The sequence below is a fragment of the Heloderma suspectum genome, chromosome 4 (genome assembly GCF_057233095.1).
Source record: "Heloderma suspectum isolate Gila_16-S chromosome 4, 16-S_ref, whole genome shotgun sequence".
Classification (NCBI taxonomy): domain Eukaryota; kingdom Metazoa; phylum Chordata; class Lepidosauria; order Squamata; family Helodermatidae; genus Heloderma; species Heloderma suspectum.
In genome coordinates this window covers 275,094,234-275,112,621 of record NC_139461.1, presented here as the reverse complement: position 1 = coordinate 275,112,621, position 18,388 = coordinate 275,094,234, and the positions used below count along the sequence as shown (strand labels likewise).

Below are 18,388 nucleotides of genomic sequence, written 5' to 3'. Positions count from 1 at the left end.
AGGTGCTTTCATCTGTAAGGCTGACCACCTGCTTACTTGATCCTTGCCCATCTTGGCTCATTATGAGCTGCAGAAAGAGGCTGGGTAAGGGGATCAGGGTGGTGGTGAACACTTCCCTTGAGGAGGGAGTGATGCCATCAGCCCTCAAGGAGGCAGCGATAAGACTGCTTTTTGAAAAGCCATCCTTGGATCACCTAGTTTTGAACAACTTTTGCCCAGTTTCGAATGTGCCATTCTTGGGCAACATCATTGAGCAGGTGGTGGCGATGCAGTTGAAGGCACACTTGGAAGAAGCCGATTATCTAGATCCATTTCAGTCGGGCTTCAGGACTGGGCATGAGACAGAAACGGCCTTGGTCGCCCTGGTGGATGATATGAGAAGGGCTTTGGATAGGGGCGAATGCTCCTTCCTTGTTCTCCTCGACCTCTCAGTGGCTTTTAGGGATGTACGAAAGGGACTTACCTGGTCCCACAGCTTGCTTCGTGGTGGGGGGGAGGCGCTTCGGTTCTCCCCCCGAAATTCAGGCCGGGGAGAAGCACCCCGTCTCCCCGGCCGCGAAATAAAAAGTAAAAAAAAAAACACACACACCCGTGATAGGCTACGTAACGATTAACGTAGCCTATCACAGCTAGATTTCCAAAGTCAGCCGTGATAGGCTACGTTAATCGTTACGTAGCCTATCACGGGTGTGTTGTTGTTGTTTTACTTTATTTTGTAATGGCGGTGGCGGCAGCTGGTCGGAAGACCGGCCGCCGCCCCTGCCCCTGACGAAACGCCGCCGAACTCCCGTCGGGACCTGCCACCGAGAGGGACATTTGAGGGAGGTAAGTCCCATCCCGGGGGGGGGGGCAGGGGGGCGGAGAATTTCACCAATAATTTCGGGGGGCCGAATGCGCTGGCATTCGGCCTCCCCGAGATTCATGGAGAAATTCTCTGCCATCCGTAGCACTGCCTTTGATACCATTGACCATGGTATCCTCCTGGACCGCCTGGAGGGATTGGGCATTGGAGACACTGTATTAGGGTGGTTCTGGTCCTTCCTCTCTGGCAGGTACCAGAGGGTAGCACTGGGAGAGGAGGTTTTGGACCTGTGGCCGCTCACTTGTGGGGTGCCACAAGGTTCTATCCTCTCCCCAGTGCTATTTAATATCTATGTGAAGCTGCTGGGGGCTATCATCAGGAGGTTTGGGGTGCAGTGTCATCAATATGTGGATGACACACAGCTCTACCTCTCATTTAAAACTTCACCAAGGTTGGCTGTAGAATCCCTGTCTAGGGATGTACAAAAGTCACTTACCTTTTCGCGGATCTGCTTCGCGGTGGGGGGGGAGGTGCTCCGTCCCTCCCCCCGGAATCCTCAATGGGGGGGAGGCGCTCTGTCCCTCGCCCCGGAGTCCTGCTCAGCTGGCTACGCTCCGCAGACATCTGGCCGCTGAGTAGCAGGGACAGAAATGGCGGCGGCCGTAGCCACCGCCGTTGGCGTCCCTGTATTCAAACATGATAGGCTACGTAAAGACATAGCCTATCACGTCTGGGTTAAAAAAACAACAACCAAAAAGCGTATGCAAATGGCGGTGGCTATGGCCGCCGCCATTTGTGTTCCTTATTTTTCACCGTCTTAGTCTACGTAAATATTTACGTAGACAATTACGGCGAAAATAAAGGGGAACGCAAATAGTGTAGTGGGCGCTATTTGCATTCCTTTTTGATTTGCCGTTTTAGCCTACGTAAATATTTATGTAGGCTAAAACGGCAAATCAAAAAGGGATGCAAATAGCGCCCACTACGCTATTTGCATTCCCCTTTATTTTTGCCGTAATAGTCTACGTAAATATTTACGTAGACTAAGATGGCAAAAAATAAGGAACGCAAATGGCGGCGGACGTAGCTGCCGCCATTTGTGTACGCGGTTGTTGTTGTTTTTTTAACCCAGCCGTGATAGGCTACGTAAGTCTTTACATAGCCTATCACGTCTCTGTAAAAAAAACAAAAAAAACACAAGACTGCAAATGGCTGCGGCAGCCAGTAGGAAGACCAGCCGCCACCGCCGCCGCCACCCGGAACATCTGCCCCAGGTAAGCCTCGTCCCGGGGGGATCTGCGGGGCAGCACGGGGGTGGACCATTCCACCACAGCTTACAGGGGGCCAAATGCACTGGCATTCGGCCTCACTGAGATCCGTGGCGGAATTCTCTGACATCCCTACTATCACATCTATGTAAAAAAACACCCCACACACACAAACGACCAGACTGCAAATGGCGGCAGCTGCAGCCGGTCAGAAGAACAGCCGCCGCCGCCAAAGCCACTGCCAAAGCCGCCGCCGCCATCCAGAACATCCGCCCCAGGTAAATCTCGTCCCGGGGGGGATTGACGGGGGGGTGGCAAGCCATTCCACCACGGATTTCGGGGGGCCGAATGCACTGGAATTCGACCTCACTGAGATCCGTGGCAGAATTCTCTGACATCCCTATCCCTGTCCAAATGTCTGGAGACAGTGAGTGGCTGGATGGGGAGGAATAAGCTGAACCCTGACAAGACCGAGGTACTTTTGGTGGGAGACAAGAGGAGGTTGGGGAAGTTGTCCTGGTGTTGAATGGGGTATGGCTACCCTTGAAAGACCAGGTCCACAGTGTGGGGGTCATTTTAGACTCCCAGCTGTCCATGGAGGCTCAGGTGTCAGCTGTGAGCCGGACAGCGCTGTATCAACTCCATCTGATACGGCGGCTGCGCCCCTTCCTTCCCGACCATCTGCTCCCATCAGTAGTACATGCCCTGGTCTCCTCTCGTTTAGACTACTGTAATGCGCTCTACGTGGGGTTACCCTTGAAGACGGTTCGGAAGCTGCAGCTGGTACAGAACACGGCTGCTCGCCTGAGTAAAGGCAGCCGCCGGCATGATCACATCACTCCGGTGCACAAGGAGTTGCACTGGTTACCAGTCATTTTCCAGGCCAAATTTGAGGTGTTGGTTTTGACCTTTAAAACCCTATATGGTTCCGGCCCAGCCTAACTTGAGGAGCACCTTCAGCAACACCAGACAGGCCACTCAACAAGATCAGCCTCGGATGGCTTTCTATCTGTCCCATCAGCCAGGACAGCTAGGCTGGTGTGGATGAGGGCTAGGGCCTTCTCTGTGGCGGCCCCCACTCTGTAAAAATCCCTCCCTAGGGAACTCTACTGTAGTCCCTCTTTAATGAGTTTCTGCTATGCATTAAAAACATGGTTGTTCAGGCAGGCATTTGGGGAGGGTTAGGGCACTTCTAGAAATATGATGTTTTAAAGTAGAATTTTATGGTTTGAAAATTGTATTGCTGTACATCGCCCAGAGTGGCCAGGTGACCGGCCAGATGGGCAATTAAGAAATTAAATACATAAATAAACCCCAAAGAGCCTCAGTGGTCCATGAGAGAGATAAAAAATCCAAATCACAGTTGGGTGATACATTCATTAGGACCAAAAGTCACTAAACAGTGTGCAACCATTCAAGTTCTCCAAAAGTCTTCATCAAACTTAGTGATACAAAAATAAGTGTCATTGAGTGTCATTTTTCTTGGTAGAAAGGTGGGGTTCAAATCAAATAAATAAATAGATAATGGGATGGGGGAAGAAACGAGAACATCCAAATATTAGGCCAGATGATGGGGCCACGAGGTCTGCAGTTTAGATGTAGTCTCAAAATGTAGATAGTAGACTGAATGAATTAGTGTCTGGTAGGTGTTGCAGTTAACAGATTACACTGGGGGTCCCCTGCCCATGGTTGCCATGGCACCTGCAGGCAACTCCATTGATACTCATGAAGCTTTCCACTCCCTGCCAGTTCAAAAAGCTTTTTAAAAATAAAAACCTTGGAAAATGTTAAGAGTTGTCTTATTTTTCTCCCTTTCTAGCCTCTAGCTTTGCTATTTTCCCCAATCTCTTTAGCTCACTGTTGCAGCCCTCCTTTTCTCTACCCCTTTGCCTTGCTATTTCCCTCTCCCTCCCAGCCTCTCGCTTCACTATTTCTCAGCCCACCTGTTTACCTTGCTGTTTCTCCCCCTCCCAGCCCTGCTCTTTCTCTCCCCTCTACCCCTTTGCCTTGCTGTTTCCCCTTCCCTCCCAGCCTCTAACCTCACTATTTTCCCTCACCTCTTTAGCTCACTGTTTCTTCCCCTCCTAGCCTCCAGGCTGGCTCTTTCTCTACCCCTTTGCCTTGCTATTTCCCCCTCCCTCCCAGCCTCTACCCTCACTGTTTCCCCTCCTCTTTAGCGAACTTTTAACTAGCCAGTCCCCCACAGCAGCCATTGTGGGACTAGCCACATCCTCCAAAGGTAGCCATTTTGTGGTGGTGCCCACAACAGTTTATCAAATTCCCAAATGTGTCCACAGGTCAAAAGAGTTGGGCACCCCTGGATTACACCTACCATTCTGAGACAAAGAAGCAATGGCTGAACCCCATTTCTGAAAATATAAAAGCCAGCTGTAACTCAAATCTGTATCTTCCTATTTTCTAGCAAATGGACCCAGTTTTACATAGGCTGGAATAGCCCTTTGTTTGTTACAGTGAAGCCTTCAAGCAAACATACACAGCTGTCAGAGCTGGACATATTGTATGAGCGAAGCCATTCCCTATGGCACTCCAGGCAGACGCAGAGGCCCCTGCCCTTGCCATGGTGCAACCATATAGTAGCACCTTGAGAGAGGGGTCAGTCCACTCCATTTCCCTGAGTGGGGGGCTGCCCCACAGCAGGGGGAGGGGGCAGGCATATATGTCTCTCATTCCACTAATCTCCCTTGGCTTCAGACTATATGGGCTACAAAGCTATTTGCTGTTAGAGTAGCCTGCCCCTAGTGGCTGAAGATGTTACTGAAGGCTTTGACCACATGGACACATTTAAATTAATTAATGCATTAAAAAGCAAAATAACCATGAGATGCACACCCCTACTGTTCCCTTGGTATGTATGCCAAGTTTCAGGTGTCTAGGTTTCATGGTCTTGGCACTATCACACTGACAGATGGACAGACAGACACATCCTGTTTTTATGATAGATAGATATTTTATTATTATGGATGCTGCATAATATTCCTTGGAGAGATCTTTTTGGAAAGCAGTTTGGTGTGAGGCAGTGATGGGATAGGAATCTCAGGTATCTCAGCAGGTGATCAACTGGCCTCTAACAGCCTCTGATAGACCTTGTTAGCTGACCCATCCAGGCATCAAGTGGGCAGGGTAGACTTTATGTGTCATCCGGGAATAGTGCTGTATAAAGCATATAAAAGTTGGGATTCCTGCTTTAAAACTGTTTTGGGCCAGGGAGAAGTTACTATAAATGTAATTAGGCTCACATTCTGAGGCCATTTTATTTCTTTAAAATATTTCTTGTCCACCTTTAAGACCAAAAGCCCTCCTAAGGTGGCTTACACAATGAAATCTCATACAATAAAATCCTATAACAATGAGAATATGGACGCAAGCATTAGTATACCATGGTAGCGGTGCATATTTGAGGGATGAATCAGCAGTTTTAGAGCTATTCGTATGTTCTCCAATGAACTCAGATGGTCACTTCATACATTACACCTCCTTATGGATTCATGCATTAGAGCTCCCATGTGTAGGCCACGGAAAACTGGCTTTGCATAGTGGCACTCCCTTTATGGAGTATAATATTTGTAGGGGAGCAATCTTATGTCCCCCAGATAGCATCTGGGGGAGATACAATGTTCTGCTTTCTTGGATCCATGCTCGAAGACAGGGCCCCAAGCTCAGAGCCAGGAAACCACACTCCCCTCACCCTCATAGCCAGCATGGAGAGGATTGCTCCAGCTGCCTCTCCGCACTTGGTAAACAGAGTGCAGATATGGGGAAAAGAGGGTGTTCCTGGGGGAGGGAAGGGGAGGAGACAGGGGTGGCATTCCTATGACCTTTCCTATGGCTACCCCAACCTCCTTTCCACCCCCTCCCCGAAGCCTCCACTTCAAAGCAAAATCACCTGTATAGCTAAAATGTAGAAGCTAGGCACCTCCTACTCTGCTTAGGATACTTGTAAGCCTCCACATTCGGGGCTTACGAGTACCCAGGGCGCAACCCATAGGATTGTGCCCTAAGTCTCTTACTGCATGTGCTGGGAGATCACATGAAGAATGCTTTTACTAGCAACCACCAGAAAATACGACACTCACACGGAGATATTTCATGTAGTTGGGCCATCGTGTGCACGTGTGTGTGTGTGTGAATGAATAATCTGCAGAAGCCTTGCAAACATTATGGCTCCTTTGGGACACACTACCATACAGAAGTGCCTTTTGGCAGCTTTTATGTAGGGTTGTACTGCGTATGTATTTTTTATTTTTTTTAAGCAGCCCTGATGTGGCAGCTTGGTCGTACTTCCTCTTCTGGCCTCGAAGACCACAGTAATGAACATATTGTGTCTGCATGCATGGCAATGGTATTGTGAGTTGCAGTGTTCTCCATTGACTACACTGAGATAGTTTTGTAGGGGAAAGAATAAGTTCACTGGTATATTTGACTTTAGCAGAACTGCTAGGAGGATTTTCTGTTCCAGAAAAAAATCTTACATGCTTGGACAAATGATGCTTCTCCATTAAACAACGGCTAGCATCTTATCCATATATTTAATATAGCGCCTGAATGAATGGGTTCTGAGCCCATCTTGCAAATATTGCTCTACAGACATGACACTGAATGAGGTTAGGGTTGGTCCAGAAGACGCAATCCTAATGCCTCCCCCCATCCCCACGTACCCATATAAGATGTATGTATATGCCTACAGATATCCATGCTCCTGCACTTCTATATAAACTTCAGTTTTCTCTAGTTCTTTCTGTCTTTTAAGAGAAAAACACAGTTCGTTTTTGTTTTGTTCTCTCTCTCTTAGGAAAGAGTATGCCATGCACTCATACAAAAAGACAGTGATTGATTTCAGCATGTGGGTTAGATGTTTGGATCCTCTTTCTTGCTTTAGCTGCCATCCCATTGTTTCCTACAGTAGTATTGGTGAGACATTGCTAAAAATGTTTTAGGCCTGTCTTTCTGCCACAACAAGCTTCTGAAAGCAGCTGGAATGATGGGTACTGGCTGTTCCCAGGCCCTGCATCCATCTCTGCTGTCTAACAAGACAAAGGAACAGCTTCATATAGACAGCTGAGGGCAGCATATATGAATACCCTGATGAGAAGTGCAGTGACTTGCAGTGATACCTTTCTCTTTGTCAAATGGGTGACTAGCGTTAAGACTCAAGTATGTCTGCCTCTGCTGTATCAGTGCCAAACCAGGGCGCTTTAGGAGTGGCAGAGGGAACAAGGAACTGTATCTGGATGTTACATAGTCTTCTTCTCTTAAATGTGAAGGACTGAATATGAGATCCTAGTAGTTGGTACATCATGGGTCTACTCTTAAAGGTAGCCAAAAATAATTTAAAATAAAATAATAATTAATAAATGATATAAGAAGATAAGAGCTTTGCTGCCTAGCCCAGCATTCTGTCTGCACAGTGGTTAACCAGTTGCCTATGGGAAGCCCACCACAGATTATGAATGCAGTAGCACCCTCCTGCCTGTGTTCTCTGGTATACAGAAACATATTGCTAAGATTAAGAAGTTATAGAGATTACACAGTGACAAAATGGATGTCTATAATTATCACAATTATCATTTCTCTCATAAATCCCGACAAAAACTACCATTGGATGCCCTTTCAATCTTTTAACTCCAGGATACGAATCACTTGGCTTTTATTTATGTCTTTAGATTTATATTCCATTTTTAAACATTTAGGTCTTCAGAGAAGTTTGCAATATTTTCAGATCAATCCCCCAGCTTTCCCTGTTCTCTCTCCCCCACCCCATTCTTCAGTTCTCACTGTGTGATATGATTCTGTTGTAGCTCATCTGTCCTCAGCACCTTATAACATATCACTCTCCCCAGCCCCGCATCATTTTAATAGATTTATTAAGTTATGTTATTTTCTCACCTCCAAAGCCCTATTACCAAATGTAGGAAAGTGGTTGGTGCCTTTAGACGTCATGATTAACATCACCCTGAAGACAGTTGTTCCCTGGGGCCTCACGGCTTTTTAATGTCGTAAGAGCAGACAGGGAGGACTCAAGTGGTGTCCTGCTACAGCAGGACTGGGCAACGTTCTTTAGGTCAAGGGCTGCATATGCTGCATATGCAAGTCCCGACCACTCATATAGGTGAGTGGTTGGGACTTGCACGCACACACACACACACGTGACACATCATACAGACTCTCATATCACAGGCACACACATCACACAGCAGGATTGCTGGGAGGAGGGTGAGGTTAAAGCCTGTCCCTACTCCCAGCAAATGCACCAGGGGTCTCCGTGCAGAGCTCTCCAACCCTCATGCCCTCCGAGTTTGCCAGCAAGAGTGTTTGCCAGTAGACTTTCTGGCTTCCAGTCTCAGAGGGCAGAAACCATAGTGAGAGCAACTGCAAGAATGTCTGCTGTAGGAGGGAAAGAGAAGCAATAGCGAAGAGAGAGACAAGGATGTAGGAGGGCAAAGGGGGAAGGTGGCACATTCCCAAAGAGGTGGGGGAGAGGAGAAGGCAGCGGCAAACAAGCAATTCCTACTTTCCAGAGGAGGGTGGCGGAGGAGAAAACAGTGGCGATGGCTGTTGCTTCTGCCACCATTTCCAGTAAAGAATTGAGGGAACTGAGAGATGCAGTCATGTGGTAAAAAAGTGTGACTTCCTGTATTTCAGTGATGTGGAAGAAGAAAGTGGGCCAGTGCTTGGAGTTCATTTTGCCATGCCATTGAGTGCTGGGTGGATGGCTGCTTCAGTGGCAACAACAGCAGTGCTCTTGCTGTGCTTTCCAGGATGGGGTGGAAGAGGGAAAATCAGCATCAATTTGACAGCACCAGTAGGTAGCCCTTCAGAGGCCTTGGCAGGGGGCACATGCGGCCTATGGGCCATGTGTTGCTACCCCTGTGCTACGGGAATGTTTTGTTGGAAGTTTTGCGATGGCAGTTGCCTGGATGATATTCTTTTTATTCTCTTTCTCTGTGGCTCAAGATCTTTTAATCCACCATGAGAAAAAGCAGGGACTTTAGGGAGTAGGCTGAAAAAATATACATGAAACCACTGAGTGAGATTGTCTGGAGTTAGGGGTTAGGTGCCACCAGTATGTTGATGACACCCAACTCTATCTCTCCATTCTATCTAAATCCATGGAAGCTATTCTAGTTCTAAATCAGTGCCTGATGTCGGTAATGGACTAGATAAGGGCAAATAAATAGAAGCTTAATCCAGACAAGACAGAGGTGCTCCTGGTCAGTCAAAAGGCAGATTAAGGAAGAAGGATGGGGTTATGTTTATGCTCCCTCTGAAGATTGAGGCTTGCAGTTTGGATGTAGATGCCCAGGTTTCAACAGTGGCCAGGAGTGTGGCCTGGAGTGTGTTCATGCAGCTGAGGCTCATGTGCCAAATTCATCTGTTCGTAGAGCTGTCCAATCTGGCCACAGTCATGCATGCCTTAGTTATATCCCATTTGGACTACTATAACACTCTCTATGTGGGGATGTCTTTGAAAACTGATCAGAAACGTCAGCTGGTCCAGAATGTTGTGGCCAGACCATTGACCAGGGCCGGTTAGAGACAGCATGTAACTCCCTTGTTACAGCAGCTTTACTGGCTGCTGGTCTGTTTCTGGGCAGAATTCAAAGTGCTGGTTATGACTTCTAAAGCTTATATGGCTTGGGACCAGGCTACTTGAAAGACCTCCTTATCCCATATGAGCCTGAACAGGTTTTAAAATCTTCAGGAGAGGCCATTCTTTTGACACAGCTGCCTTCAGGGGCACATCTGGTGGCGATGCAAAAGAGGGCCTTCTCAGTGGCCGCTTCCAGACTGTGAAACTTCCTGCTGAGGGAGGCTAGGTTCATTCCCTCTCTGTTGCCCTTCTGCCAGCAGGCAAAGACTGCTTTAGTCAAGAAAGCTTTTGGCATGTGTAAGCGGGTCTGCTGGGTTGGGTGCTGTTCTTATTCTGTTGTGGCTGTGTTTTATTGTATTGTGATGCATTGTTTTAATCAAGTTGTATTTATGATTGTGGGCCACCTTGAGTGCCAACCTTCTTGGTAGAAAGGCGGGGCACAAATCAAATCAATCAATCAATCAATAATACACTTTTGATGGATGACTTTCAACCTTTCTTGATATAATTTCTCTGCATCATGGCTGGGTAGCATGACATTTACACAGCATTAAAGTGTTTACATCAGGGCTGTCAGCTTATTAAGGTGTTTGGCTTTCAAGACATAATCCATGTAACCTCCAGTTTCTCCTTTCATCATCTTCATCATCATCTGTTTATTTGTATGCCGCTTTTCCATGGAAAAACCATGCTCAAGTGGCTTACAGCTACATCAGAAAAATGTACACAATAAAATATAAAATTTCAAGATAATTCTATAAAAACTAGGCCATAATAAAACTTAAATAATACACATAGAATAATTAAAACATCATATGTTAATAAAAATAAACTAAAAATAAACAATTTACTATAATAATTTATACTAAAACTGAACATAGGAGCAATATAAATAAATAAATATCCAAACAGCAGGAAAATAGTAGCCTTTAAAGTCAAAATGGAACTATATTGGATTAAGGGTATTGCAAATGGTGAATCTGAACAAGTTAGTGCAGTGGTGGGAATCTTTTTTGGCCTGAGTTCCAAACTGGCTTTGGGTAAACATGTCAGGGGCCACATGCCCCCACCCCTGGCATGCAGCCCTGATGTGGTTGTCTGGACCCCATTCTTACACACATCATTCACACACAAGATTCACAGGCACACACATGCACACACACTCAGAGGTTCACTCATGAGTTGGCTTCCTTTCCCAATTGAGAAAGTTGAGGGAGGAGCGAAGCCCCCTGAGGAGTGCACCCTTGAGGTGGCAGTTCAGTTGGGAGCCAGTCTGATGCTCCCTCCCTGTTCTCCAAACTAGTGCAGGCATGGTTTCAGGGAAGAGGAGGGGCCTCAGTGGAGCCCTTGGTGGGCAAGATGGGGACGACTGGCTGGCCAAATTTGGCTTGCGGGCTGGAGGTTTCCATCCCTGCTGTTAGTAGATGTGTACAGGTTTTCTAGCTGTTTTCAAGAAGATGAAGGAAGTTATGGCACATACTGACAATAGATAAAACAATTGGTTCTGATGATTTCGAGAGCATTCACATATGAGAAGCTACAGTGTTTGTATGATCTACTTTCTGAAATGCAACCGTAAAACCTATGTTGGCTAGAATGTACAATCATGGTAGCTCCATTCAGACATTCACCCTGAATGAATGATAGCACAAAGTTTGCTGGGAGTGTGCATGCAACCCTACCCTTAACATCCGCACATATGCCAGTGCAGCCTCCTCCACTCCTGAACTTTATGTGCTCAGAACAAAAGTTTGAAGAGGGATTCTGAACATGTTCATTCTTTTTTGTTTTTTATTCTGTTTTCAAGTCTCTTGTGATTCATCCCTTGGACCTGGTGTATAGAAACTAACCAGAATAATTTCATGTCCCTTTGCCTCCCATCGATGCATTTCCATTTTATACCCATCCCAATAATTTCAGCCATGTTTCTGGTTATTTTGAAAGTCTAGGCAGTGCCGTTGCCTCCATCCTAACCATCTCACACAAATGCTGAGTTTCTGGCTATAAGAAACCCTGCCTGAGAACTTGTGTTGAGATGAACAGAAAAAGGTCTAAGATGAACATCAGAATTAGATGGACATGATCCAGGGCATTATTATTTTGCAAATGGCCTTGAGTGAAAAAGCAAAAGCAACAGAAGAATTTCAAAGCCTACACACAATTCCTCTGGCTGGCATTGCAGAAAGAGTGTGTTTGTATTAGGTGTCACATCAGCTACATGTCTTGAAGGATTAGGGTCCCTAAGATCCCAAAGGCTGCAGCTGAGGCTCATTTTGTGCACTATCATTCAGAATTAGCTGTGGTAATCAACGATTGTAAGAAAAAAGACACATTATAATTTTTACCCTCAGCTTCTGATTGGTTAGAGATTGCTTCCAGTTCCAGCCCCTAGTAAATCTTTCTGGAATTTGACCAGCTAGAGAACTCTGGCTCGGTGCTGGTATTGGCCATATCACAATCCTGTCCGGTGATCCTAGCATTGTTCTTGTTGCCTTGCTTCTCCTTTACTCATTAACTTTGCCTCTTATGCTGTCTGGTTGGATTCTTTGGATATTTTGTCTTGCATCCACTTGATTTGGGATTCCTGTAGAATAGGTGTAGACTTGCCTATTGAACCTTGCTGTTCTTTCTCTTCCAGTGTTTATCAGCTTGTTGTGAAAGAAGAAAGGCCACAGAAATCACGAAGAGCTGCAGACATCATTGAATGCTTCTCTGTTCCAGTGAGCTACAAAAATGCTTCAAGTCTCGACTCTCCCCATTACTTTGCAGCTGAGCTGAAACCAGTCAATCTTCCTGTTACTCAGCCCTTCACAGTGGGAGACAACAAAACATACAATGGCTATTGGAATGCTCCACTTTCACCACTGAAAAGCTACAGCATTTACTTTCAGGCTCTCAGTAAGGCAAATGGGGTAAGTGTGTTAAGAACAAAGTTTAGCTTAGCCATCCTTGTTGCTGTGATCTATCTCAGCTCTGGTTGGGAGAACTTCAGTTTCATCCAACATTTTGATAAGAATAAATGGGTCTGCATTCTAAACTCCTCTGTCATCACTTCTCATGGATTATTTCTGTATTTGAAGGTAAGTACTTCAAATTAAAAACAACAATGAGCCTTGTGGCACCTTAAAGACTAACACATTTATTGTGGCATAAGCTTTTGGTGTCCATGAAAACTTATACCAGAATAAATTTGTTGAACTTTAAGGTGCCACAAAGCTCTTTGTCATTTTTGCTGTAACATACTAAAAAGGCTACCCCTATGTAAATTACTTCAAATTAAGACAACTGTAGCATAAGTGCTATGCCCTAACCAGTTGCTGTTAGTGAGAGGTTCATTGACAGAATTTAAGTGCCTATAGCTGTTAATTGGAAAAGTTACACAGACTTATATGCAGTTATATAGTTATACAAATTAAAAATATGTGACTTAAGTGGATCATGTCCTTCCTCTTGTAGACGTGCATCTTGGGGAGGGGACATTTAAGGGCTGGGATGTTTTGAATACAGATGCTTGAGGAATTTGTTCTTTGCAAATTCTGATACAAACTGGCCAAATCCACACTTCCCTGACAAATGTGCTGATTGGAACATGGCTATCGTTTACATTTCACACTGCTCTGCATTTTGCAATGAAGCTTTCAGTTTAAAAAATGTATCAAAATATGTTGTGCATTTCAAGATAGAATACATTTTGAAATGCATGATTTGGGAGTAAATATGTTTAGAAATTGCATTATGTGGGGAAATGAGTTAAAAAATATGTATATATAGATATATTTAAATGCACATTTCCATGCATGGTTTAAAAACACACAGAGATTAATGCAGAATCACATAGAAGGCACTTGTGAATGCACACATATCAAACTGACACAGACATGACTTATCTGGCCATTGCTAGGTTTGGATAGGTTGCTCTCCATATTTTGTCATGAAAATAAGGCAGCAAAATGGGGAGGGCCCTTTCAACTCACCTCTACGACCCCAGCTTACAAAAAACCTGTGCAATTGAGAGACAAACTGAAGGCTGTTCCATGAACTTCATGGCTAAGAGGGGATTTGAACCTGACTTTTAACCACTAAATATAGTGCATTACATAAAGAAAAAGAAACAAAGGCCACCAAGTCAAACCTATGAAGAGGAAACCTTAGCTCCAGTACCTTCCATTTTTTTGTGGCGTCATCATTGAGCCATGATGTGGAGCCCATGTTCCTTTCCATTTCTTCTAGTATTGTTGGGTGATGTTGTTGGACAGGGATGCACAGCTTTTTTGGCCCTGAGAGCCACATGTGATACTGGCTTAGGGTTCTGTGCACAAAAACATGTGCACATGCACGCACACACACGCGCACACACACCTGTATGCACACATGAATCCACCCCAGTGATCCTGCTATAGATCGCTCTTTCCTCATTGCTAGTAGCGGTGGGATAAGAGCTATCTGTATGAGGCTGTCTGGGGGAATGAGTAGAGAGTACAGGCAATGGGGGGGGGAGCAGACCTCAGCTGGAATGGGGTCTACTCTCAGGGCATCCTTGGGTGGCTTCAGTAAAGGCCTTGGAGGATGCAGGTTATGCACCCCTGCTGTTGGCCATTGGAACAGTCTCTATTTTTCAGTTGGAGTTCATAAAACTTACGTGCATAAAACTGTTCATTGGATCCAGTTCTTGGAGATGTCATAGAAGTCATACATTCTATGGTAGATGTCATAGAAATAACAGAGTACTTCATAGCTTTCTATAAACATTTCAATTTAAAGTTTTCCCCTCTGCATTGTGTGGTCCATTCTCTCATTTCCCCCCAGTAATTTAGGAAAGTTTTGATTCAAATCACTGTATTCTAAGAGATTCAAGCTTCAAATGTTACTTCCAGAATATGTGCCATTTCTTCTCCTATAGCATGAATGAATATACACATTTTAAAAAAAACTTTGTTTAGTATTTTTAAATGATAGCTGCAATCTTTTGCTTTGATAGCCTTTCTGGCAGCATTTAGCCCTCTTTCCTCCCACCAACATAGCTTATTTAGCATGCTTTACCAATACCATGCAAAGGTGGGATGTAAATAAATATAAAACACACAGATAGACAGGAAAAAAACCCTTCTCCAAGAGTGCAACAACAAGTAAGGCTGCTAGTAAGTCCTATTCAACTCTACAGGATTTACTTCTGAATAGATAAGTATAGGATTGCACTGTTAATCTTTAGTTCTTCCCTTTCCGGAACAATGTCACATTAGCCTCTTCAGTGGAAAGTATAAAATATATATTTGTGTCCAGTTAGTCCCACTTTATGTGAAACAAAGCCCTATGAGGAGAGGCTGAAAGAACTGGGCATGTCTAGCCCTGAGAAGAGAAGAAGATGGAGAGGAGATACTATAGCACTGTTGAAGTACTTGAAAGGTTGACACAGAGAGGAAGGCCAGGATCTCTTCTTGATCATCCCAGTGTGCAAGACATGGAATAATGGGCTCAAGTTACAGGAAGCCAGATTCTGGCTGAACACCAGGAAAAACTTCCTGGCTGTTACAGCAGTATGACAATGGAACCAATTACCTATTGGTTTTATTCTGGTTGTATTGTTATATTGTGGTTTTAATGTTTTTATATTTTATATTGTTTTACTGTGTGCTTTTTAGTTTTCATTTTTCTGAACCGCTGAGAAAGCTTCGGCTATTGGGCAGTATAGAAATGAAATAAATAAAATAAAATACCTAGGGAGGTGGTGGGCTCTCCCACACTGAAGACATTCAAGATGAAGCTGGATAGCCTCTTGTCAGGAATGCTTTGACTTGGATTCCTGCATTGAGCAGGGGGTTGGACTCGATGGTCTTATAGGCCCCTTCCAACCCTACTATTCTGTGATTCTGTGAATAGGGATGGATGGGCGCCCAGCCCGTCTGGGTTCTCCAGGTGCCCGCCACGCCCCTGCCCCCACTCATGTGCCCCCAGACCTGCACTGACCCCCCATATTTTCCAAGCCACCCACACTCACCCAGGCCCATCTGGTGATCTCTGCAGCTGCCATTTTGCAAAGGAAAAAAAATGGCAGCCACAGATATGTGCACATTTGATCTTACGTAAAACAGCACTGTGAATGGCCAATATACACAAGGCTGCAGGCATAAATGGACCATTCACATCTGTAATCTTGCATGTATTGTCCATTTACTGATGGGCCTGGGGTGAGTTTGGGTGGCTCGGCAAATGGGGGGAGGTTGGGTGGAGCAGGGCGCTCAGCGGGTGGGACTCCACTTGATTCCTGGGCCTGATTGGGCGCCTGCACCATCCCTAATTATGAATTGGTCACCACAGCAATTTTATTCCACTTCAGTATAATGTGTCATAAATGTATAATATGAATATTGCTTTTGTTTTGTTTCTGTCTGCAACAGATGCATTTAAACCAAGTGACGTAGTTAGGATAGAAATGGCAACCATATTCCTGCTCTCGTTCCAGCACTTGCTTTCTGTCCCAAAGTTTTGCCCCTACCTGATCTTATGTCCTATTGACCTTGGGTTTTCTTCAGACTCTTCCCCAGTTCCTATTCCTCATTAACATATATCTCCTGTCCAGAAGGTGGACAGGGCTACATTTCTATCAGAGGTGCCTGCATTCTTTAGAGGCATCAAAGGTTTCTATATGTCTGAAAAGTCTGATGGCAACTGATTTAGGCCACAAAACAAGAGAAAGAAGGTGAGTTTATACAGTGGCATTCACACTATTTCCCATTTTATCGTAAACTGTGAGGCTACAGTTCAAATTCTTCCACTTCAATTAAAACTGTTCAAAAATAACACTTTAATATGAAGTCATCATCTGCAACAATGAAATCTGTATCAACCATGATAGTCTATGTTCAGTCCTATCCAGTAAAGACCGTATGGTGTCAACATTTTGCTCCCCAGTAAGGTCCAGCTGTTGTCAACATTGTCATCTATTCAGCACCAGGTTAAGACTTGCCTCTACTCCCAGGCATTTGACAGCATATGATGGGGCAATTTAGTGTTGTTGTTTTTTAAAACAGGTCCTGGTAGTTTTATTGTCAATTGTTTTTAACTTATTTTTAAACTGTTTAAAATTTTTGAATGTTAAAGGTTTTATATTATGTTTACCATGCTGTGAACTGCCCAGACAGCTTGAACTACTGGGCAGTATAGAAATGTAATAAAAGAAGGAATGAATATGCTGGTTCGGTTGCATACAACAGTAATTGAGGAGGTGAATGTAGCTAGTAGTTACCATGGTTTTGTCTATCTATATTGCCCACATTTGATATGTGTGTGGTAGGGATGTGCATACAAGCAAAACTTGAGCTTCTCAAAGTTCTTCAAATTCTACCTCAAAGCTCGTTACATCTTGTATCTGTATCAGACTGAGCTCAGTTTTATTTCCCTTTCCATATGAAAATGTGTGCATATTTTGATGTGTATTTTTCCAAATGTACACATCAATTTTGCACATCTTTGAAATGTACACATTCTTCTTCCATTAATTAAGGCATGATGGTGCGCATTTTTCAAAAATACACATTTTTTCATCCACATTTTACAAATGTATGCATGCTGCCAAACACAATTTTGGGGGTCCACAAATCACACTGCAAGCTTGGAAATGTATGGAATTCAACCACAGATTGTGTTCAACTCCATGTTTGGTTCAGGAGGTAGAAACTTTGTAAATCTGATAAGAAATGAACTGAAACAAATTTCTCATACATCCCTAGTGTGTGCGCAGTGGGGATCTCCTAAATTAATTGGGAGGATTTGTAAGTTTTTGGTAAATAAATTTAAGGAGATGAGGGCTTGACCTCACCTTTGCCTGACTACAATGTGAACAACATTGCCGCTTCAGGAGGGATAAAACAGATGGGAATTACAAGATAGAAAATAAAGTCATATGCAGCATTTGTGCATATTCTTGACAGGGTTGGAGAAATGAACATACTTCTCAAAGTGTTCCTGAGCTGAATTCTGCTAGCTCATGGCCTATAAGTTATGGGGTGTGATATCAGCTTGATATCATTCCTTTACTGCCTATAAGTTGTTGGGTGTGATATCAGTTTATTGCATGATCTCATAGGATCAACAAGAACTGATAGCATTTCTCCCTCTCCCACGAGTATAAAGCTTGGCTTATGCTTTTCTTTTGTTTTGTTGTTTTTCCTTTACACCAAACTCTGACACATTTCAGTTAAGCATCTGGCTTTTGACAAGCCCACAGAGCAAAATTCACACCATTCAGAAACAGGTGCTTTGTACAACAAAGCCAAAGAATATTCTGCTTCACACATGTTCCATTTAGACTACCTTCTGGGAGAAACACCAGATAGTCCAACTCCCCTATGACCGCCCACAGACTGGAACTCAAATGAGCGTCTATCTTATCCTGACTCAAAAAAACAAATATCATATTGTGCACCAGAAGGCGAGGAGGGGCATGATCTAATTCAGCTGCAATTTTCCACATTTGTTATATAACTGGCTATTAATTATTGTTCTTTTTTCAATGCAACAATCACAGCTAATGGTAGCGGACACTATAAGATCATGGAATAGAGCTTACTCTGCTACAAAGTAAAGTGGTAACAATGCAAATCCGACACTATTGTTACTCATTTTAAGCCAGTAGCTTTCTGACTGTATTCAGTAAATAGGTATGGCCTGGATACCCAATTCCATCTGGGAATCTGGAGGAAGCCTCCTTGC

At 44.4% G+C, this 18,388-nt stretch overlaps 1 protein-coding gene across 1 annotated transcript in view; it reads left to right on the top strand.

Annotated features, from left to right (window-relative positions):
- Positions 1-18,388, top strand: part of PTPRT (protein tyrosine phosphatase receptor type T) — an 838,546-nt gene that overhangs the window by 578,280 nt on the left and 241,878 nt on the right. Inside the window, exon 12 of the mRNA XM_084851682.1 lies at positions 12,318-12,591. Within this exon, the coding sequence (XP_084707808.1) occupies positions 12,318-12,591 (274 nt within the window). The remainder of the gene's footprint in view (positions 1-12,317; positions 12,592-18,388) is intronic.